This window comes from Dama dama, chromosome 10 (assembly GCF_033118175.1).
Source record: "Dama dama isolate Ldn47 chromosome 10, ASM3311817v1, whole genome shotgun sequence".
In the NCBI taxonomy this organism is placed as follows: domain Eukaryota; kingdom Metazoa; phylum Chordata; class Mammalia; order Artiodactyla; family Cervidae; genus Dama; species Dama dama.
Window position 1 is genome coordinate 35,183,596 of NC_083690.1, and position 22,216 is coordinate 35,205,811.

At 49.1% G+C, this 22,216-nt stretch overlaps 1 protein-coding gene and 1 long non-coding RNA gene across 6 annotated transcripts in view; one reads left to right on the forward strand and one right to left on the reverse strand.

Moving 5' to 3' along the window:
• Positions 1-17,467, forward strand: part of LOC133063746 (uncharacterized) — a 19,747-nt gene extending 2,280 nt beyond the window's left edge. The window contains exons 2-3 of the long non-coding RNA XR_009694487.1: positions 16,425-16,535; positions 17,331-17,467. This is a non-coding gene — a long non-coding RNA (uncharacterized LOC133063746). The remainder of the gene's footprint in view (positions 1-16,424; positions 16,536-17,330) is intronic.
• Positions 2,733-22,216, reverse strand: part of PRKRIP1 (PRKR interacting protein 1) — a 41,895-nt gene continuing 22,411 nt past the window's right edge. For 3 of the 5 annotated variants that reach the window (XR_009694486.1, XR_009694485.1, XM_061153485.1), the window contains one exon: positions 17,844-20,839. Coding sequence is in view for 3 of the 5 variants with exons in the window: in XM_061153485.1 (XP_061009468.1) it covers positions 20,739-20,839 (101 nt within the window). In the remaining 2 variants the exon portion in view is untranslated. Of the gene's footprint in view, positions 2,997-9,403; positions 9,805-17,843; positions 20,840-22,216 lie in introns of those variants that run through there. The other 2 variants (XM_061153483.1, XM_061153482.1) reach the window with 2 other exon arrangements.

Consider the following 22,216-nt stretch of genomic DNA (forward strand, 5'->3'; position numbering starts at 1 on the left):
GGAAACATTCTGAACACTTTGCTAACGGCAGTAATTGCATCACAGGTGAACATTCTTTGAGCAACAGAGTCCTTTGCTTGAGTTCTTACCTCTGAACCCTGATTGCACATCCTTTAGAAAGCTTCCTAGGCCTGGTAGTCATGCTCCCACCCCCAGGCACATTTATCCAGCGTGTCTGGGCAGAAGTAGAATGTAAGTCATAATTACCAGGGCTTTCCAGAGCTCGTTTACTAACCAAGAAAACGGCGTTCCCCACCCTGTGAGATTAAGCATGCTGACAGCACCGAGCTGAAAGAGAAATTTAATGATCACAGTACTCAAAGTTGCAGAGCCCACTCAGGCGCCCAGGGTGTTGAGTGGGGGTTACTCAGAGACCACGGTGGTTCGGGTCAAGGTGCACAGTCCTGGCCGCTCAGCGGGGAGGTCTGGGCTCCAGTCTGTGCTGACACTCCCCTGGCTGGTGGTCTGCCAAGTCACCTCCTTTTCTGAGGCCTCGGCCACCCCACATTTGAAAAAGGCAATTCTGGGAGGCGCATCCCAGAGGTCACCCCCATGCTGGTGACCTCATCCACTGTGACCCTTCGTTCCGTGAACACTGTGATCCTTGCTGTCTTCCTCCCTCCCCCAGCTCCTAGCCAGGATGGCCTCCCAGCTGGCGTAGACAGTGTATCCAGTCCCCTGACATGGAGACAAGTTCTGTCCCCTTGACCATTCACTCCTAAAGCCCAGCGCTTATTATCACCCTCTGTGAACTTCCGAGGATCGAACGTGGGGCACTGGGAGGGAAAGCGCCGAGTCCTAACTACTGGACTGCTGGGGAATTCCCAGGGTGAACTCTTAAATTCAGATACCCCGCTTTCTGACCCTCCTTCCTCACTCAGTCCCCAGCACTCCCCCGACCCTGCTGATACCCATCTTTTTCTCAGTCTCCTTTCCACTCCTGTTGCCTCTCCCCTGCACTTCAGACTATAAATTCCTCAGAGAGCTGTAATCACTTCCTGTGTTTCTTCCTCAGCCACCTGGAGTCACGGCCCTTTGTGCTGCTAAATCCAGATGTGCCAGCCACTGCCGTGTCTGTCCCTGCGTCCCCCTCCTTCCACCCGGAAACCCTCCTTCCTTCTCTGGTGAGCCCACCAGACTCTCCCCCGCACCCTATGCGAGCTTCTCTTCTTCTGTGTGTCCACTCGATACTGGTGTTTCTCAGGATCCTATCCGGGTCCCTCTCTCTACACTTCTCCTGGAGTTTTCTCACCCACTCACCGTTTCGCCTGAGGGCTCCCGTATCATCACCTACAACCCCGATCTCTTCCCAGCAGGACGTGTCCCAGGGCCCCCGGCTTCAGCCCGCCCACAGCTAGAGTCCTCATCTTTCCCTCACATACCTGCCCCAACTCCTGGTTCCCTGTCGCCTGGCACAGCTGGTAACTCTGTAGATCTGCAGAACTCTATAGATCCTGACCCCACAAGGAGAATTCAAGTCCTGTGAATTTTCCCACTGAAATGTCTCTGAAATCCCCCAAGCCCCTCATTTTTGCTCTCCCCACCTCGTGTCTATTCTAATTCAGGCCATCGTCACCTCTGGTCTCTGATCTGAGTTTCTGATCTGAGCTAGCCTCTGCTCATTCCGGAGGCCTGGGGCCCATGCCCACGCAGGACCCCGAGTGGCACCAGCCTGACTTTCATGTCTGTGTCCCCGATCAGACCCGGAGTCCTTGAAGGTGAGGATCGTGTTGCCCAGCAGTGCACTTCGGAACCCTTTGGATTTCAGCCTAGTGTTTGCTCAATAAATGTTTGCTGCAGGATCTTCCCTGGTGGTCCAGTGGTTAAGAATCTGCCTGCCAATGCAGGGGACGTGGGTTTGATTCCTGGTCAGGGAACTAACATCCCAAGTGCATGCCACAACTTGAGAAGCTCGCCACAGCACAGCTGCGCCCCCCTCCAAAAAATTTTTTGCTACATTCTGGGGAATAAGAAAATGGAAAATTGCCTGAGGACTTGCCCCAGGCTAATTTCTCAGGTGGTTCTCCTTACTGATCTATGTTATTAGATAGAGGTTGTAGATCACTTTAGTAATGTATGCTGGACAGTAAACATAGATTAATTTCCAAAGGGGAGGAGGAGAAACTGTGCCTGTTTCCAGTGATGATCATGGAAGAAACGGTTTTCACACAGCCCTCCTTCCACGCACCTTGGAAACCAGGTTTAGTTACGTTGGTTTAGTTACTAAACCAAGTTTAGTTACGTTCCTATTTTCAAAAGTCAATAGAACGTCTCTCCTCTAACTCATTTTTTTCCCCTCAAATGATAAATGTTGAAACAGAATTAAAATAATGATGGTACTTTCTATGCGCCAAACCAGTGTTTCTCAAGGTATTGGTGGAGGGGGGTGGGGATCCAGAGTAGCATCTGAGGTTCAGGTCAGTTCAGTTGCTCAGTCGTTTCCGACTCTTTGCGACCCCATGGACTGCAGCACACCAGGCTTCCCTGTCCATCACTAACTTCTGGAGTTTTTCACTCAAACTTATGTCCTTTGAGTCAGTGATGCCATCCAACCATCTCATCCTCTGTTGTCCCCTTCTTCTTCCACCTTCAATCTTTCCCAGCATCAGGGTCTTTTCAAATGATACCTGCTTAAAATGCCTAATCGTGGCCAGAGCTGTGATGACTCAGTCTGGGGGGTGTGGCCGGGGTCTAGGTGTTTCAGGCAGGCTCCTCCCCTGCTGCTGAGCTCTGGGCATTAAAGGCAGCAAAAGTGACCGTGTCTACTTGCAGGTCTGTAGGTTCTTCCTGCTGTAGGAGCAGTTTTTTCAGGTGTGCACAACTTACCTGCTTGTTTTCAGCCACTGAGATTGCTCAGGGACATCTGTTTCACACCTGTGACATCCCAAGCACCCTGCTGGCACTGGGGGTCCTTACTGTCAGAAGCTGAGTTGAGTCTGGGGGCGTGGGGGCTGTGGGTGTGACAGGGTACAGGCAGGTGAGCCAGTGATGGAGCCCTGGAAGAAATGGAACAGGTGGTGAGTGGGTGGAAAACTGAGGCCTACAGGAGAGAAGAGGCAGGAAATGCTTCCGGGGTGGAGTCATTGGGAGCAAGTGTGGGAGGCAGAGGCTGGGTTGAAGGCCTTCAGCTCCTATTTTAAGTGTAATGGTGTGCAGGGAGAAAGCCAGTTCTGACTCCCATGTTGAAAGTGTTGCTTTGACTTGCTTTTCATTGCTTTTATTATTATAATCATACTCAGTGGCTTGCCTGGAGGACTCTGCCCCTTTTGCTTGACTGTAAACTAATGTGCCTTTTTTTTTTTTTTTTTTTACATTTCAGTGGGTTTTCTCATACATTGATATGAATCAGCCATAGATTTACACGTATTCCCCATCCTGATAACGTGCCTTTTAAATGCTGGGAAAGATTGAGGGCAGGAGGAGAAGGGGACAACAGAGGATGAAATGGTTGGATGGCATCACCGACTCCATGGACATGAGTTTGAGCCAGCTCTGGGAGTTGGTGATGGACAGGGAAGCCTGGTGCGCTGCAGTCTATGCGGTCACAAAGAGCGACTGAACTGAACTGAAAGTGCCTTTGTTCAGCTCATGGAGAGTTTGTCCTTGCCCACCTGTGAATAGAAGAGATTGGCACACCCCTTCCCCACTGCTGCTCACTCTCTGTTCTGCCTTTTGACTTTAGTTCCTCATTGCTTCTTTCTTGATTTATAAAAGAACCTGGCATCCAGACCCCAATAAGATGGTTATTTTGAGGCCCTAGCCCACCATCTTCTCAGTCTGCTGACTCTCCGATTAAAGTCTCTCCCTTGCTTGCCTCAACACCTTGTCCCTCGGATTCACTGGCCTGTCGTGTGGTGAACAGAGCGAGCTTGGACTTGGTGACAATGGAAGCCTGCCCTTGAGGACTTAACCCTGAGGGGAGGCAGTATCTGGTTTCTGCTTTTTTTCTTTTTTCACCATGAGACATGTGGGATCTTAGTTCCCCAACCAGGAATTGAACCTGTGCCCTTGCACTGGAAGCTTGGAGTCTTAACCATTAGCCTGTCAGGGAAGGCTCTAGTTTCTTTTAAAAGATCACTCTGGCTGCTGTGTGGGGAATGGATTTGGGGGTGGGGGGTGTCATCAAAATCAAGTTCATGTGCATAACAGCGGTGAGGCCAAACAAACTGAAATGCTGGCATTTAGAGCAGAGAAGGGTTTACTAGTCCAGGAGGTGCCAACTGGGTGGACAAGAGGTTTGTCTCAAATCCATCTTGCTGGCTGAAGTGCAAGGTTTTTAAAGTGGAAAAAAAAAGAAGAAAAGGTAACGAGGAGGGATCTATCTGTGTGATTTCAGTTTCCTGAAAAGACCTTAGTTGCCTGCTTCTCGGTACTCCTTCCGTCTTGTGACTCTGTGTCACTGGCGATCTGTGTTCCTGAAAAACAAACTAATAAATCATGGTCTTGTTGATTCCTTAACTTCTTTCTCAGAGAGAGCAAAAGGGATGGTTGAGGCATTTGATTGTTTACTTAGAGCCGAGGTGACTGACTGGTTGAGAATTTCCTGGTCAGCCCCTGCTGTTTTCAAGACCTTTCGGACCTGCTCTTCGTTTCTGTGTTCCCTTCCTTCCCTAATTAGTAACTGCTTGAGTCCGGTCTTTGGAACTCAGGGAAGGTCTAGGAGACTACAAAGTCTTTTTCTGTAAACAAGAAACAGGGGACATGGAATGGCATTTGTCCCCAGGAGGGCCCCGCAGGGCCCTGCTTGGCTTCAGCCCCCCATTTTCTTTGGTTCTCCTCAATCTTGAGTAGTCCCCTCAAGACTGCAGGACAGAGAGGGGGTAAGGTCTTGGATAGAGGTTAATAATAAATTCCGGAGAAGCCCTTTCTTTCAGGGGGACTTGGTTTCGGAGGGGCCTGAGTGGGAAGCAGCCACAGCATCCATCCAAACTAGAGATGCTAGTGGTGTGGACTTGGAGGAAGGAGGCAGAGACGGCGAGAGTGAGCAGGTCCGGTGAGATGGATGGATGGATGTGGGGAGCGGGTGAGGAAAAGCAGGAACCAGCCGTGACCCTGACTCTGAGGTTAGAGGCTCAAGGAACTGGGTGGAAAGCGGGGCAGTTTACCCCGGTGGGGAGATAGAGGAGGAACGTGCTTGGGGGATGTAATCAAGGGTTGGTTGTTTTTTTTTTTTTTTTGCCATGCCGGGTCCTTGGTGCTGCGTGGGCGTCTCATTGCCAGTGGCTTCTCTTGCTGCGAAGCACGGGCTCCAGGCGTGTAGTTGCAGCCTGTGCGCTCAGCTGCCCCGCGGCATGTGGAATCCTCCCAGACCAGGGATGGACCCATGTCCTCTGCATTGGCAGGTGGATTCTTACCCACTGCGCCACCAGGAAAGCCCGAGTCAAGGTTCCCTTACGCGAAGCCCACAGTGCTCATTAGACAGCCCCGAGGAGACGGCGGGCAGGTGGGTGGATACGAAGTCTGGGTTCCAGAGGGAAGATGCAGCCACAACGCAGAAGACAGGCTGGCCTTTAAAGCCACACGTTAGAAACGATCTCCTGGGGCCTGAGTGTTGACAACAGAAGGCCGTGTTCTGGGTCACCCCCATATGTAGAGTTTAAGTGGCGGCGAAACAAGCAAGAGGAAAGGCAGGAAGCCAGCCGGGAGGCAGTGCTGTCAGGAATGCGGGCAGAGGAGCGAAAAACGGAACAGAATGCCGCCGAGAGGCTGAGCTGCTTCCCAGGTGGCGCTAGTGGTAAAGAACCTGCCTGCCAGTGCAGGAGACTTAAGAGACATGGGTTCAATCCCTGGGTCGGGAAGATCCCCTGGAGGAGGGCATGGCAACCCACTCTAGTATTCTTGCCTGGAGAATCCCATGGACAGAGGAGCCTAGTGGGGTTACAGTCCATGGGGTTGAAAAAAGTCAGACATGACTGAAGTGATTGAGCATCCAAGCACGAACCACTCCTTCCCCGGGGAAATACGGGGTTAGATTTCTGTGAGCCGCTGGTCCCATCAGTAAAGATCAATACACAGCTTTTAAAATGTGTTCTTTTTGGCTGTGCTGAGTGAGTCTTGCTGCCCAAGGGCTTCTCTGGCCGGGGAGGGCAGGCGCTGCTCTCACTGCACTGTGGGGGCTTCTCCTTGCGGCGACTTCTCTTGTTGCGGCGCACAGGCTCTATGGCACGGGCTCAGTAATTGAGGTACTCAGGCTTACTTGCTCCGTGGCATGTGGAATCTGCCCAGACCAGGGACTGAAGCCATGTAAGCTGCATTGGCAGGCGGATTCTTAACCCCTGGGCCACCAAGGAAGTCCCACAACCTTGATTTACGTGTGTTTTTGTTTAAAGACCCTTTCAGTGGTAGATATTACTGATTCACTATCTTTGAACTCACAGCACCTGATTCATGCCTGAGCAAAGCTGCTCTAAGACACACCCAGCCTCCCTGAGCTTAGAAACACTAGTCTCTGCACTTTAACACGATGCCCACGGGCCGTTTAAAATGGAAAAACCATGGAGAAAAAGCAAAGATGCAGAAAAGGCCCACCATTAAGGAGACAAGCATGAGCTGAAACCAGAGGGCAGTGTGTTGCCTTGACTTCAGCTGGCAACCGCGCATCGGGCAACTCAAACTTTCACCACAGTGCGCATGTCTGCACCCGGCCACAAAAGTATCGATTTGGGGTTACAAATCGAGTGACCAGGCCAGTTCACAAAAGCAGAAGGTGTGGACCACAAGGAGCGACTGTATCTAAGACTATTAGACGCTGTGACACACGTCTCTGTTATTATGCAAACACACGCACATACCACCCTCGGGGTGGGGGTGGCTCACTCCAGGAGGGCCTTCAGCCTGGCACCCTCTCTGCCAGGTTAGGGGTCCGCACACCCCTCCCTGCAGCGGCCCAGCCAGTGGCCAGGGCTGGGAGGATGGGTGCTGCAGTCACGCCCGGGTTCAGGTGGCAGCGCTACACTTCCTTGTTGGGCGATTACTCGTCAAACGCACCTCAGCTGCCTTCACTCGCCAAGGTCGTTTAAGGCTGGCCGTCCCCTCAGCGGTGTGAAGCCTACACGGTAAGCTGTCTGCTGAGTAGTCCTTCAGGAGCTCAGAGGCACCTGTGCCTAGTTGGAGCTGAGCTGGTTAAGACCAGACAGGACCACTGATCCTCCACGTGGATGACCTTTTGATGTCAGAGATCCACCCCCAGATGGTGCTAAACATCTCCATTTTTTTTTTTTAATATTTGGCCTCACCTGGGGAAGTGGGGGGACGGTGCTTGCAGAATCTTATTTCTCTGATCAGGGGTGGAACCTCGGCCTTCGTCAGTGGGCGTGGAGTCTTAACCACTAGACCACCAGGGAAATCCCGTGCCTCCATTTCTGAAGGTGCAGAGGCCTGTAGCTGAGTCCCACCTGCGCAGGACGACGATACCCACACCTTTGCTCAGTCACCGATCCCCAGGCCCCCCAGGCCCCCCAGGCCCCCCACGCCCGGGACCAGCCTGCTTCTCCGTCTGCTCTCCCACGATGCATCCCAAGCCTCTTGCCTTCTGGGAGGCAGACCTGAGGTTGGTTCTCTCCCCTCACTTGGCCGCCTCATCAACAAAGCCTCTCAGCTGTAAGCCTCAGCATCTCGGCGTCTCGGCCTGCTGGGCGTCAGGCAAGATGAACCGGGTTCGGTGATGGTCTGAGCCAGCTGGGGGTAAGCCCAGACGGGCCTTCTGCCCGGGGCTTGTCAGCTGGTGTTGTCTCAGAGCAGCTGCCTCGTCCTTTGGTTCTGGGACCCGCGCCCCAGATCTCCTCGGTGAGACGCTGGGGCCCTTCGGTGTTTAGTTTTGTTCTGCAGACCACAGAGAGGGGCTGGGGTTTGGAAGACCTCTTTGGGTGATGCTGTGAAAGTGCTGCACTCAATATGCCAGCAAATTTGGAAAACTCAGCAGTGGCCACAGGACTGGAAAAGGTCAGTTTTCATTCCAGTCCCAAAGAAAGGAAATGCCAAAGAATGCTCAAATTACCACACAATTGCACTCATCTCACACACTAGTACAGTAATGCTCAAAATTCTCCAAGCCAGACTTCAACAGTATGTGAACCGGGAACTTCCAGATGTTCAAGCTGGATTTGGAAAAGGCAGAGAAACCAGAGATCAAATTGCCAACATCCATTGGATCATTGAAAAAGCTAGAGAGTTCCAGAAAAACATCTGCTTCTGCTTTATTGACTATGACAAAGCCTGTGTCTGTGTGGATCACAACAAACAGTGGAAAATTCTTAAAGAGATGGAAATACCAGACCACCTGACCTGCCTCCTGAGAAATCTGCATTCAGGTCAGGAAGCAACAGTTAGAACTGGACATAGAACAACAGACTGGTTCCAAACTGGGAAAGGAGTACATCAAGGCTGTATACTGTCATCCTGCTTATTTAACTTATATGCTGAGTACATCATGAGAAACGCTGGGCTGGATGAAGCACAAGCTGGAATCAGGATTGCTGGGTGAAATATCAATAACCTCAGATATGCAGATGACACCACCCTTATGGCAGAAAGTGAAGAGGAACTAAAGAGCCTCTTGATGAAAGTGAAGGAGGAGAGTGAAAAAGTTGGCTTAAAGCTCAACATTCAGAAAACTAAGATCATGGCATCTGGTCCCATCACTTCATGGCAAATAGATGGGGAAACAGTGATAGATTTACTTCCCTGGGCTTCAAAATCACTGCAGATGGTGACTGCAGCCATGAAATTAAAAGATGCTTGCTCCTTGGAAGAAAAGTTATGACCAACCTAGACGGCATATTAAAAAGCAGAGACATTACTTTGCCAACAAAGGTCCGTCTAATCAAAGCTATGGTTTTTCCAGTAGTCATGTACAGATGTGAGAGTTGGACTATAAAGAAAGCTGAGCACCAAAGAATTAATGCTTTTGATCTGTGGTGTTGGAGAAGACTCTTGAGAGTCCCTTGGACTGCAAGGAGATCCAACCAGTCCATCCTAAAGGAGATCAGTCCTGAATATTTACTGGAAGGATTGATGCTGAAGCTGAAACCCCAATACTTAGGCTACCTGATGCAAAGAACTGACTCACTTGAAAAGACCCTGATGCCGGGAAAGATTGAAGGCGGGAGCAGAAGGGGACGACAGAGGATGAGATGGCTGGATGGCATCCCTGACATGATGGACATGAGTTTGAGCGAGCTCCGGGAGTTGGTGATGGACAGGGAGGCCTGGTGTGCTGCAGTCCCCGGGTCACCAAGAGTCGGACGTGACTGAGAGACTGAACTGAGCTGCCTGAACGCGCCTGTACCTGGGCTGGGTGGCATTCCCGGCCGGACGGGGGGCGGGGGTTGGGGAGGGAAGGGGCAGAGACCCACCTGGCAGTGTAACTGAGACCAGGGTCCGGCTGCTCAAAAACCAATAAAAAGAGGCCAGGTTGGTGGGAAGGAAGGTCTGTTTTATTTTGGATGCCAATGTAGAGAGGGGGCAGGGCGGATGCCTGTCCAAAAGCCACTCCCCCTCCACCCCCTCCCCGACAGTCAGGGGCCAAGAGCCTTTATAGACTGAGGGAGGGGGCTCCATGCACTCTGATAGTCATCCTGAAATTGGCCACGTGGTGGTCTGACCAGCATCATCTTGTTTTAAGTACAGTTGGTCTTCAGTTCCAGGGTTGGTTTGTTCCCATTTCCTTGATGACAGTTCTTGAAACTGCGGTAGCTTTTGTCACGGCCGTGGGACTTCCCAGGTGATGCGGTGGTAAAGAATCTGCCTGCCAATGCAGGACATGCAGGAGATGTGAGTTTGATTCCTGGGTCAGGAAGGATCCCCCTGGAGAAGGAAATGGCAACCCACTCCAGTATTCTTGCCTGGAAAATCCCATGGACAGAGGAGCCTGGTGGGCTACAGTCCAGGAGGTCGCCAAGAGTTGGCCACGACTGAGGGGCTGAGCAGACAAGCATGTCATGGCTACAGCCCGGTCATCATGTAGTGAACTTCTTCCATGTGATGGGGGTTTCAGCATCTGTCAGACAGCTCACAGGATGTGGCTCAGAATATTCTCTATAGCCCTTGAGAAGGAACTAGGGGTCCTTAGCATATGACTAAACTGTGGTTATTTGGTCTCCTTTGACTCCTACTTGTTTCCACATTTTCTCACTTCTCTGATTAAACTTAGTCTTTGACTCAAGTTTTCCAAAAAAGGCAGGCAGAAGACATGGGGGACAAAGACCATAGGGTCAGCAGAATTTTGGTAAAAAAGTATAAAAGGTCCCAGCTGCTCAGGTACTCCATACCTGGGCTGGACACCCAGGGCTCTGGTCTTTGGTCTTATTTCTGGTCTGGTTTGTATGTGCCAAGATATCCTTTGGACTTGGGGCCTAAAAATGGATCCTTAAGTTATAATACAAATTTGCAACTAGATTTGTTCTGTAAATGGAAGAAACACCGGGATGAAATACCTTATGTACAGCCAATTGTTACTGTATCAGAATAAACTTGCCCACTAAAGGAGCAGGTGCAGCACGGAATTCAATCCCTGCTGACAGCCCTCTTGGAATACGACTCAATGTGTCCGAGTCACCTTATACTCCAGTTTTTGTTTATCACTAAGTCATGTCTGACTCTGCAAATCCATGGACTGTGATCCTCCAGGTTCCTCTGTCCATGGGATTTCCCAGGCAAGAATACTGGTGTGGGCTGCCATCTCCTTCTCCAGGGGATCTTCCTGACCCAGGGGTCGAACCCAGGCCTCCTACATTGCAGGCGGACCGTTCACCGTCTGAGCTAGCAGGGAAATCCAATTTTACTTGTCCAGAAACTGAGCACAGATGCATGTTGGTTTGTGCATGACTTACAGGCAGTTAATCAAATTGTAGAAGATACTTGTCCATGAGTCCCTAACCCATACATTCTCCTCACTGCTCTGCTCACGCGAGGTTTTTGTTGGTTTACTTACTGGATGTGAAGAATGCTCTGTGTGTGTGTGTGTACACGCACGCGCTTATGCTTGAAGAATGCTGTGTGTGTGTGTGTGTGTGCGTGCGTGCGCGCGCTTGCATACCCCTGAGATTTGAATCCCAAGAATTGTTTGCTTTTAATGGAAAGATCTAGAAGAGTCAAACAACCGTTCTGCCTGACAGGAAGTTCTCAGGGACTTAAAAATTCCCGCACCATATCTGTAGAAATCCTGGCCAAAGATTTGAAGGCCCCTGAACTAAAAGAGGGAGCCCCGCTCTAATATGTGGACATTCCCATTTGATTGCATGTAAAACAAAGGAAGCCTGAGACCAGAATACAGTTTTGACTTTGAACTTTGTGGTTGAATGAAGCTGTAAGGTGTCTGAGGAAAAGGCATAGTTCTCTGCCCTCTGTTGACCACTTGGGTTTTGAAGTCTCACAAGGACAGAGTCTCGTCCCCTGACAGAAGGGAGGCTCTAGCTGGGCTTGCAGTTCCCACTTTCAGGAGACAGTTGTGGGGATTCCTGAGAATGGCTGGGTTCTGAAACATTTGGATCCACAATTAAAAAAAAAAAATTTATTTGGCTGTGCTAGGTCTTAATTGGAGAAGGCAATGGCAACCCACTCCAGTACTCTTGCCTGGAGAATCCCATGGACGGAGGAGCCTGGTAGGCTACAGTCCATGGGGTCGCTAAGAATCAGACATGACTGAGCGACTTCACTTTCGCTTTTTACTTTCATGCATTGGAGAAGGAAATGGCAACCCACTCCAGTGTTCTTGCCTGGAGAATCCCAGGGACGGGGGAGCCTGGTGGGCTGCTATCTATGGGGTCGCACAGAGTCGGACACGACTGACGTGACTTAGCAGCAGGTCTTAATTGCAGTATGTGGGACCTAGACCCCTGACCAGTGATTCAACCTGGGCCCCCTGCATTGGGAGCTCGGAGTCTTAAGCCTCTGGACCACTAGAGAAGTCCGTGTGTGGAACGTGATGGGAAATGGAAACCATACTGTGGAGCACTGTCGACAGACATCACTCCAAGCCTTGGCTGGTTCCAGGTCCCCTACACTGATTCCTCCCAGTGGGCAGGTGAACCTCGAACAGATCTTATGCAGCTTTTCAGAATGAAGTCGCAAGAAAGAAATTAAGGCTTGGAAGGGCAGCTCAATGATTAAGATTTCTCAAAGCTGGGCAAAAGCAGGCACTCTCTCTAGCTGTTGGATGTCTTTAATGCTCGCTCTTTTAATATTTATGGCTGTGCTTGATCTTCGGTGCTGTGCTCAGGCTTTGTCTAGTTGGGGTGTGAGGGCTTCTTCTTGCCGTGGCTTCTCGTTGCAGAGAACAGGCTCTAGGATGCTCTGGCTTCAGTGGTTATGGAGTGTGGTCTCAGTAGTTACTGCTCGAGGGCTGAGTTGCCGCTGGCATGTGAAATCCTCCCGGAACATCGATGGAACCCGTGTCCCCTACACTGGCAGGCAGATTCCTAACCATTGGACCACTGGGGAAGTGCTGGTGGTGGTGGTGTTCCGTCGGTCAGTCACGTCCGGCTCCTTTCGACCCCATGGACTGCAGCATGCCAGGCTTCTATCCTTCACCATCTCCCAGAGCTTGCTGGAACTCATGTCCATTGACTCAGTGATGCCATCCAACAATCTCATCCTGTCGTCCCTTTCTCCTCCTGCCTTCAGTCTTTCCCAGAATCAGGGTCTTTTCTAATGAGTCAGCTCTTCACATCAGGTGGCCAAAGTATTGGAGCTTCAGCATCAGTCCTTCCAATGAATATTCAGGACTGATTTCCTTTAGGATGGACTGGTTTGATCTCATTGCAGTCCAAGGGACTCTCAAGAGTTTTCTCCAACACACTTCAGAAACATCAATTCTTTGGCGCTCAGCTTTCTTATTAAAGAAACTCTCACATCCATACATGACTACTGGAAAAACCATAGCTTTGACTATACAGACCTTTGTCCTAGCTGTTGGAAATTTCATCCAAAATCTTTTTCTGTATTTAATGATGCCTACCTCTTGTCCTGCCTGCCATTAATTTTTCAACTGTCCCTAACTTCACTGTGACTTCCAATGTTACATATCTGATTAGTCTAATCAACAGAATTTCTTGTCCTGTTTTTCCCTGTCTAAGCTGAAATTTGGTCCTTGTGACCTCAGATTTAAAAAAAAAATAATCCTTTTCTACCCGTCAAGGTTCTGTTAGGTGAGAATAGAAAACATACGTATTTTTCCAGCCTGGGTTCCTTCCATATTTAGTATCTAAGTGTTTCAGTCAAACTGCTAATGATTGGGACTCTCCAGTAAGGAGGTAAGACATGGATTCCCTGGCTTGACCGTGTCCTAGATAAGATCTGGGGCCTAAATTTTAACAATATGTGTGTCCCCCTCAGAGTTGGTCTTTGCCATTTTGATTATCAGTCTTGGGCCTGTGACAGTTGGTACAGAGGTGGTTATCTGTTTATTGGGATCAATAAACAGATCAATCCCACTGGAAACTGGGAACAAGAGAATGTTTAAGTGAGCAATCAACAGCTGCATTCTTCAAGCCCTTGTTAGCCCTAAGCTTTTTAGAAAAACTTTTAATTGGAGTACAGTTTATGTACAATGTTGTGCTGTTAAGAGGGCGGCTTCCCAGGTGGCTCAGTGGTAAAGAGTCCGCCTGCCAATGCAGGAGATGTGGGTTCAATCCCTGGGTCCGGCAGATCCCCTGGAGGAGGAAATGGCAGCTCCCTCCAGTATTCTTGACTGGAGAATCCCACGGACAGAGGAGCCTGGCGGGCTGCAGTCCATGGGGTTGCACAGAGTCGGACTCGACTGAGCGAGCATGCGCGGACACTGGTAAGAGGCAGAGGGCTAACACAGCTCTGTAAATCTGTCATCGCCCCTGCCACTCTGAAGATCGAGGAATGATCAGAAGACATGGGGGAACAAAACTGAGGGTAATTATCAGTCAAATCCATTTCCTCTGCCTGCATTGATCAGGGTCGTTTGTTCTGAGACTTGTGTGTCAACAAGAAGCACACAGCCTAAACAGTATTTGTCAGTTGTTTCCCAGGGGCCTGGAGTCAGCTGTGTCTAGTCTGAGCTGAGCTAGCTAGGGCTGGATAGGACCAATGACGTTCCAAATGGGCCGGCCCGTGTGTCCACGTGGTGACCTTCTGACCTCAAAGGGTAACCCTCAGATCATGCTGTAAGCAGCTCCACTTTTGAATGTGCAGAGGCCTGTAGCTTAGTTACACCCGCACAGAATGACAATTGCCAAGCTTTCTCCAATTCCCCATCCCCACTGCCCCCACGCCGCGGGCTGCCTTGCTTTTTCACACCATGAACACTGGGAGCCCTTTGCCTTCCAGGAGGTGAATCTGAGACTTGCTCTGTCTTGTTGCTTGACTGCCTTGTGAATAAACCCTCTTTGCTGCAAACCCTGGCATCTCAGCATTCTGGCTGCTGCATGTTGGGCAAAATGATCCTGGGTTTGGTAACTGTCACAAAGGACATTAATCATTTTTTCGGGGGGGGGGGGAATGTGGGTCTCTCTCCCTCCTCACTGATGACACCTAATCGTTCGCTTTTTCTATACATTTTTCATTTCTGAAGAAATTAAACTGAGCAGGACTCGGGTTGGGGGGCTTCTTGGGGACGACCTCTGGTGTGTAAATGTACTGCTATATAGCAAAGTGATTCAGTTATGTGTGTGTGTGAATACACATTTTTAATATTTTCCATTATGGTTTATCATAGGATATTGAATATAGCTGTGCTATCCAGTAGGACCTTGTTTATCTAAATATAAAAACTTACAGCTGCTAACCTCAACCTCCCACTCCGCCCCTCTCCCAACACCCCTCCCCCGCAACCAGCAGACTGCTCCGTGTCCGTGATTCTGTTCCACAGGTTCATTTGTGTTATATTACATGTACCTGGTATATTCTTTTTTTTTTTGCGGCACTCACTGAATGGGGAGAGTCTTAACCACTGGACTGTTAGGGAAGTCCCCGTCTCTGACTTCACTTAGTAAGATAATCTCTAGTTGGATCCGTGTTGCTGCAAATGGCATTATTTTGTTCGGCTGAGTGGTCTCCCACTGTATGTATGTACATCTTTATCCAGCGATCTGTCGGTGGTCATTCAGGTGGTCTCCATGTCTTTGCTATTGTGAGCAGTGCTGCTGTGAACGTGGGGGTGTGTGTACCCTAAATGATAGTTGAGTCTGGGTAAACTCGCAGGAGTGGGGTTGCTGGAGCAGTAGGGGCACTTCAGCCCCTGGCCGGCTGCAGCTCTCGGATCCGGTCCAGCAGCGGGCCAAGCAGCAGTGTTGCCGGAACAGCCTGAGTGCTGACTGGCCCATGGCAGTCTCGGTTCTGTGGTGAAGCACACGAGGCTCCAGTTCTGCTCTGGAGGCGTCACTGGTGAGCAGTGGGACATCTCCCTGCTGGGTTCCTGTGACTGGAATCTGTCCTTCCTGGTGTGTGGGGGGGCGCCGGGGGAGAAGCACAGTGCCGCTCTAAGTGGAGCCTTCTCTTCCGGGTTGAGGAATCCTTCAGCCATCCCGCACTGCGTGGGCCACTTGGGAAACTCCTCATACACCAAGGCTGGTTGCTCTTACCCCTCTCTGGAACAACAGATAGGAAATCTTCCATCCTCATGCTGGGAACTAGGATCTGAGGGGCCTTTGAGCACTGGGTTGCCTGGTTCTGATCTGTTTCTGATAATACAGCTCTTTGAAAAGATAAGAAATCATAGCTCTATTGCCTCTTGTAGTCCCCTAGGGTGTCTTACAAAACTGGGAAATTTTCAGCTAGATCTCTATGAAAAGAAAGATGACTTTGGTGTAACACCACATGGCCAAGATAAAACTCTTGACCTTCTAATTTTGTTTCCTTTTTGCATATACAGTTAAAGAAATCTGGTTTGATAAAAATTTTTCAAAATTCCGACCCTGAGAGCAAAAGTTTTCCTACGTACAAAGCCAAAATTATAACTCCCATCTCCTTTGAATGCAAACACGGCTCACACTGTCTGAGACTATGGTCTTGGCTTAATAGGTAGAACCTGAACTGAAAGGAAATGGAAAAGCCTTTTAAAACTCAAGTGAAACTTATTTCAGCTGCTATAAGTTAATGTGTTAAAACTACCTGAGAAGCATTATCAAATGAGTAGTGATAAGCCTTAAGTAATATTGTATGGGTAAATGTCATTAAGTGTTCTAGAAACTATACCATTTGTTATTGATCTTAATTCTTGTTAACACATTACTGACTGGGCAATTTTTGCAGAAATGAATGCCTCTGGCTAGCAATTTGTTATGTTAAGTGAATGTGGAAATGTCTTTGATCTATAGAGTTCAGATAACAAAAGAGATGTCTCTGGTCAGTAAGTTGTTAAAATATTGTATGTCACAGCAACCTGGTTAGGCTTCTTTGTCAGCTGCACGGTAATCATATCCTTAACTGAGTCTTTTCAAGTCCCTTGTCATTCATAGGTGATATTTCAAAACATTTGCAAAAATGCCTCATCTTTAAGAAGACTCACAGAAAGGACTTTCTGGCGAGCACAAGATTCTGGTACCTTCCAGGTCATACCGATGAACTGGGTAAGAAATTAATTCTAATGGAAACCCCGATGGTTTCATCAAACTGTTAACAAGATCAAGGACTAGTTACATGGGACTCAGTTAACTGATGAATAGTTATAACAACTTTTAGTCTGTATTTTCCAGACATAAGGAAATCTTTTTAAGAAGTTAAATTTGATATTCCTTAGGAAAGACTCTGGCCCAGTCGATTTAAAGGAGCCTATGTGATCAGTTACACTTATTAGGTAAATAAATAATCAGGCCAAGTTCATCAAACGCCTTCATCTGCAGTGTCAGTCGCTCACTCGTTTCCAACTCCTCGCGACCCAGGGGCTGCAGTGTCCATGGGGCTCTCCAGGCAATAATGCTGGGGTGGGTTGCTATTTCCCTCTCCAGGGGATCTTCCCGACCCGGGGACTGAACCCAGGTGCCCCACACTGCAGGCATTCTTTACCATCTGAGCCACAAAGGGTAATTTAGAGAGATTATGTTTTGATAACATACCTTTGTGGATACTGACGTTTTGTATATGCTGAGGTTGTTGTATTATCTACATCGAAGATGACCTTGTTGTTATGAAGTCTAAGGAATATTCCAAGCTTGTTTCTGAAGCTGATCACAGTAATCTGGACGAAGATCAGATGCCCCGTGATCCACAACCAGGAGATTATACATATACACATTATACTGGAAAAGACATCATTTATTGAGACTCTCTCCAACCCAAATGAAAGGTCTCTCATCAGGTATTTAGTGGCTCAGGCAGTGGAAACTGACAGAAACCAACTCCTGAATGAATTATTTCCCACTCAGGGCTTCTGCACTGGGCTGGCCTAGAGAGAGCACTGCTGACCTCCAACAACGCTGACACCAGGCCGAGAAAAAGACAGAGGGGCAGACCGCTGACCCAAGAATCTGCACCAGGTCTGCAAGGTCCACTGTAATTCAGCTAAACTGTTCCCCAAATGTGTGTCTCCCTGTCAAAACAAAGTTTGATTTCTAATCATACTTCTGACTCCAGAATTCAAGACTGAAAATTCTCGTCAAGTTGAGTACTCATGACGTTTATCACACTTGCTTTTAACTCTACTCTGAAAGCATGTGTACAATGTTTGTGTGACAATTTGGTATAAATGATAATGTACAGCCTATGAAATTAGCATACCTGTGAGCTTGTTCACTATGTTTGATTAGTTTTTCTCATTATATTTAATATTTTATATACTTAAATATATATATAAAAGGAGGCCTAGCATTGAGGGACAAGTATTTTGAAAGATTTGCAAACAAAAGGAGGAAAATAATGGAAACTTTCACATACCAAGGTATAGAGAAGTTATTTTGGTTTATACAGGCTGTTCTAGTTTATCAAACATACGCTGTATACATCTTACTTTAAAGAAGCATTTACAAAATCAAAATGAAGTAACTGTAGTTCAGGCATTCAGTATGGACCTGGGTGCCTATTACAGACATGGGTTCAGACACGTTCCTGTATTATTGAGAACCTGAACTTTCTGAACTGTATCAGACTCAAGGACATTATCAGCTGCCATGAAATGCCTTTCTTTAGGAATACAGTGAGTCCCCTACGTATAATGAGTTCGAAAGTCCAACAAAGTCAGTCTAGGCACCTAACTAACACGATCGCTCTATAGTACGGTTCTACGCTCATACTTGCACACAAGTAATACATAAACAGAAAACAAACTTTTAATCTTACAGTACAGTCATGTAACAGCTGGCACTAAGTGAGCAGCTAAGAGTTACTGACTAGGGGAGGGAGACAGTGGAGCTGAAGGATCGTCAGCAATAGGAGATGGAGGGCAGCTTCACTCACACCTGATGGGCGTGGAACACATTTACATCTTTGAAAGTTCGAAGCTTGAAGGTTTGTATGTAGGGGACTTACTGTAGTAATTAGCAAGACAGCTCAAGCTATAGCTTCCAAGGAGAAGGCGCTTGATTATTTAGGCAGAAAAGTACTAGATAATAAAACTACTTTACTTTTTTTTTTTAAAAGGACGGGCGGGAGAGTAGTGTGAATTGGGTTATGAGGCCCCCACACAGGGTACCTCACCTCAGCCATTGAACTCACTTCGCTGGCCTTGAGACTACTTTACATTTTAACCACAAAAAAGATGTGCAGTGGCCAACAGCTCCTGTTTATATATATACATATATATACACACACACATATATATTTTAAAAAATAGCCCTGGAGAAGCTGAAACCCAAATAAATAGAATTAATTCAAAAGACTCCTTGGTTACAGAATTTATATAAAAATGACTCACTCCAAAACTGATTTTCCTGGTTGCCATCTGTAACAAGCTCTGGGTATATGGCAGGTGTGTTTACATCACTATCCTCATTGTACTGTGTCTAACTTTCAAGCGTTTGTCCAGGTGCTATGACAAAGCCATCAGGGGTAATGTCTTTATAATACAAAGTACTGGCACCAAGCAACTTGAGAATTCTTTTAAAAATGAAAAGAATTTTAAAATGAAAAGAAGGTCAATGACTTTCTCCCACATTCTTGCACAAATTTAGTTACAGGTGAGAAAATGAAGAAACAAAGGAAAGCAGTCAAAAAAGACAAATTTGGCCATAAAGTCAAGGCCCTTCAGTTCCTCCTCAAGGGCGCTAAGTAGTATCCCGAGCCACACCCTTGAGTTGTCTTGCAGGCATGATTCCCCCCAGGTGAAAGCAGTTGCCTGCCTGATGACCACCAGCAGCGTAGAGCACGGGCTGGAACCAGAAAGCTGAGAGTCCCCAGACATCACTCACTCACTCACCATCGACCAATCGAACCGCACAGGAGCGGATCACATACCCTGTGGCCCTCTCCCTCGCAGTCTTTTGGGCTTCTGAGCACCAGCTGGTCTGTTCTCCTTGCTGGATGCCCTGCAGTGAACTGGGTTTGATAACACGAAGTGCAGTGTCAGTCGCTTGGTTCTGCTGAGTGGATTGGGAGAGTGGATCCAAGTTTCCGGCTGGTACAGAAGGCCGGCGAGTCATTCAACCTAAGGCACTAAAACCGCTGCGTCACTGGCAACTGCTGAAGGACATCTTCTCCCTGAGCAGCATCTCCTGACATCCAGTAAAGGTAAAACAAGCACCCAGTCTAGTCATTTGCCCACCTGCCCGGCACACATCTGCTGCGGAAGCTCCGAGCTCTTGGCCCGGGACACTGGGCAGGGACTTGCCCGGAGTTCCCTGTCCCATCAGAGGCAGGGCCAGGACTCAGTCCCAGGGCTCCAGGCTCAAAGCACGAGCTCTGACACACACACTTAGAGGGGACAAAGGAAACCAACAGTTCTCAGAGATAGGAGGACACAGAACTAACCGGTCAGTCCCTAATGAAAGAGAAACACCACTTTCAAAACAGTCAGGCTATGTTCTATTTTATGAGGGCTGACTTTCCATTTCAGCTTCCTGGGAAAGAAAATTCCTGTGACTTAAAGTGTGGACAGACAGACGTTATCACAGATGTCACAAGGCTCAGGATGGAGCCAGGGAAATCAAGAAACGTAAGAAGTTTCCTCATTTCCCTTCACTTGAAACCACTATTTCCTTAATTCTATCAAACTTTCTATAAAAGGCACAAAATAGACCTAGAAACTTGGAGATACCAAAAACGTGAGCGAAGGCTTTAGTTAGAAACCATCTCTGTCTCTCCCATTGGCCTGAAAGGCTGCCCTCAGTCACTTTCCATTTTCCGCTTAGATCCTCTTTTCCCTCTTGACGAAAGTGTAGCTTTTGGCCAGCGTCACCCGGACCCCTGTGGTCCAGCGGGGTGTTCCCCAGGCCACCTGCTCTGGTCCAGCCCAGCCTGGCTCCTCTACCTGCCTTCCAGAGCCGGGGCTGCTTCCTCTGGGTCTGGGACCAGCCCCTCCCTGTCGTGTCATGTCACAGGTCCGAACAAAACCTGGAGTTTTTCTGTTCTTTACTAAACAAACATTCGTTTCACAGAAACCAGCCCCAAGCTCATCACTGTCCACTTCTATGAGAGCAGGTGGGCCCAGGTCATACAGCCCCCCTCACAGCGAGAACACTGACGAACCCCGCCTGGCAGTGCCCTCGCCTGTCCAGGTGGCCAGTCTTCTCCCTACCGGCTGAGTCCTGCCCGCAGCGCAGCTGAGAGTCCTCAGGAGGGGCTCCCACTGCGTGTCTCCATGAGGCTCTGGAAGGGCGTTCGGAGTCGCGGGGCCAGCCCCGTCATCGCCCCATGACGAAGCTGGGCGCGTCCTCCTCCTCGTCCTCTGTCCCAGACGCCTCCTCGGAGCCACTGGACGGCTGCTCCTGGGTCTCAATGGATCCTGCAATCACACGGCATCTGGATCAGTGATACACACATCCACTCGGAGAATGAGGAGTTTGCTGAGAATGGACTGCTGGAAGAACCCAGGCCCCAGCCGTCCCTGGACTGGACAGCGAGGAGCCGGAGAGGTCCTCATGCCCATCAGCCCCCAAGGCCACCCCGGGAATAAAGGGCCAGTCCCAGAACCGACCTACCACTGCTGGAGGGTGGACCTCATCCCTCTAAGAGGGTCCAGCCCACACAAGATCCTGACGCCCCAGAAATCAGGCCTCACTGCTTTATATGTGGTCCTCCCCAGTCCATCGTCTTGGCAAGGCAACGCCCCCAGCCGCCCTTTACCATTGAGGGAGGCTGACTACACGTGCTCACGTCCCTGCTCTCGGCCCATCTGCGAAGGAACTTTCAAAACCCATGCAGCAGAGGGCCCCGCCCACAACAAACATGTCCACTTCCCAGCCCTGCCCGCAGACCCAGAAAGCCTCCCACCGGCACTCCACGTGCGCCTCTGAATCCCAGCGTCTTCCCTGGCGTGTCTGCCAGTACCCACAGTGCCGCTGAGCAGACCAAGAGCAGAGCACAAAGACAACTTGTTCCCGACTCCTCCTGCTTCCCCCTCTTGGAGCAGGGCAGTGGGCGAGATCCGGACGAGGCGGAGCCAGAGCCCGCGGAGCCCGCACCAGCCTCCCCAGCTCCCCAACGACACTGGCAGGCACGGTGGGCACCTCCTGCAGAAGTGTAGGAACTCACTCCTGCGCCCACAGGCACCCAGGGCACAGCACGGTCTATCCACCTTCACACAGTTGGCAGGACACTAAAGAGCATTCATGGCAAGGGGTTGAAATCATCTCTACGATTTAATTCCTTAGGATTTCCCTCCTCCTCAACCTCATGCCCAACGAGGATGAGAAACTACAAATGATGAGCATGTTTTAGTGGCTAAGATTTGCTGAACACCTGTCACATGCCAGGCGCTGGGCGAAGTCTGCACGTCTGTACCCTCTTGTTTAATTCTAACAACAGTCTCTGAGATGAGTAATGCTCCTCTATACCCATTTTACAGATGAGGAATCAAGCTCAGAGAGGTTAAGTAATTTGCTAATCAAGGTCTCACAATCCGTAAAACCAGGACCTAGGATTCCAACCTGCACTATGTGACTTTCAAGCCTCTGCCTACCTTGCCTGCAGAAATGCATAGGGGAATGGAGACAAAAGAAACTTGACGTGACAGTCATAGAAAAGAATGAAATAGAGCCCTTTGCAGCAACATGGATGGACTGAAATGATCAACTAAGACAAACATCTATGGTGTCACTTATATGTGGAATCTAAACAGTGACACAAATGGACTTATTCACTAAACAGAAACAGACTCAGA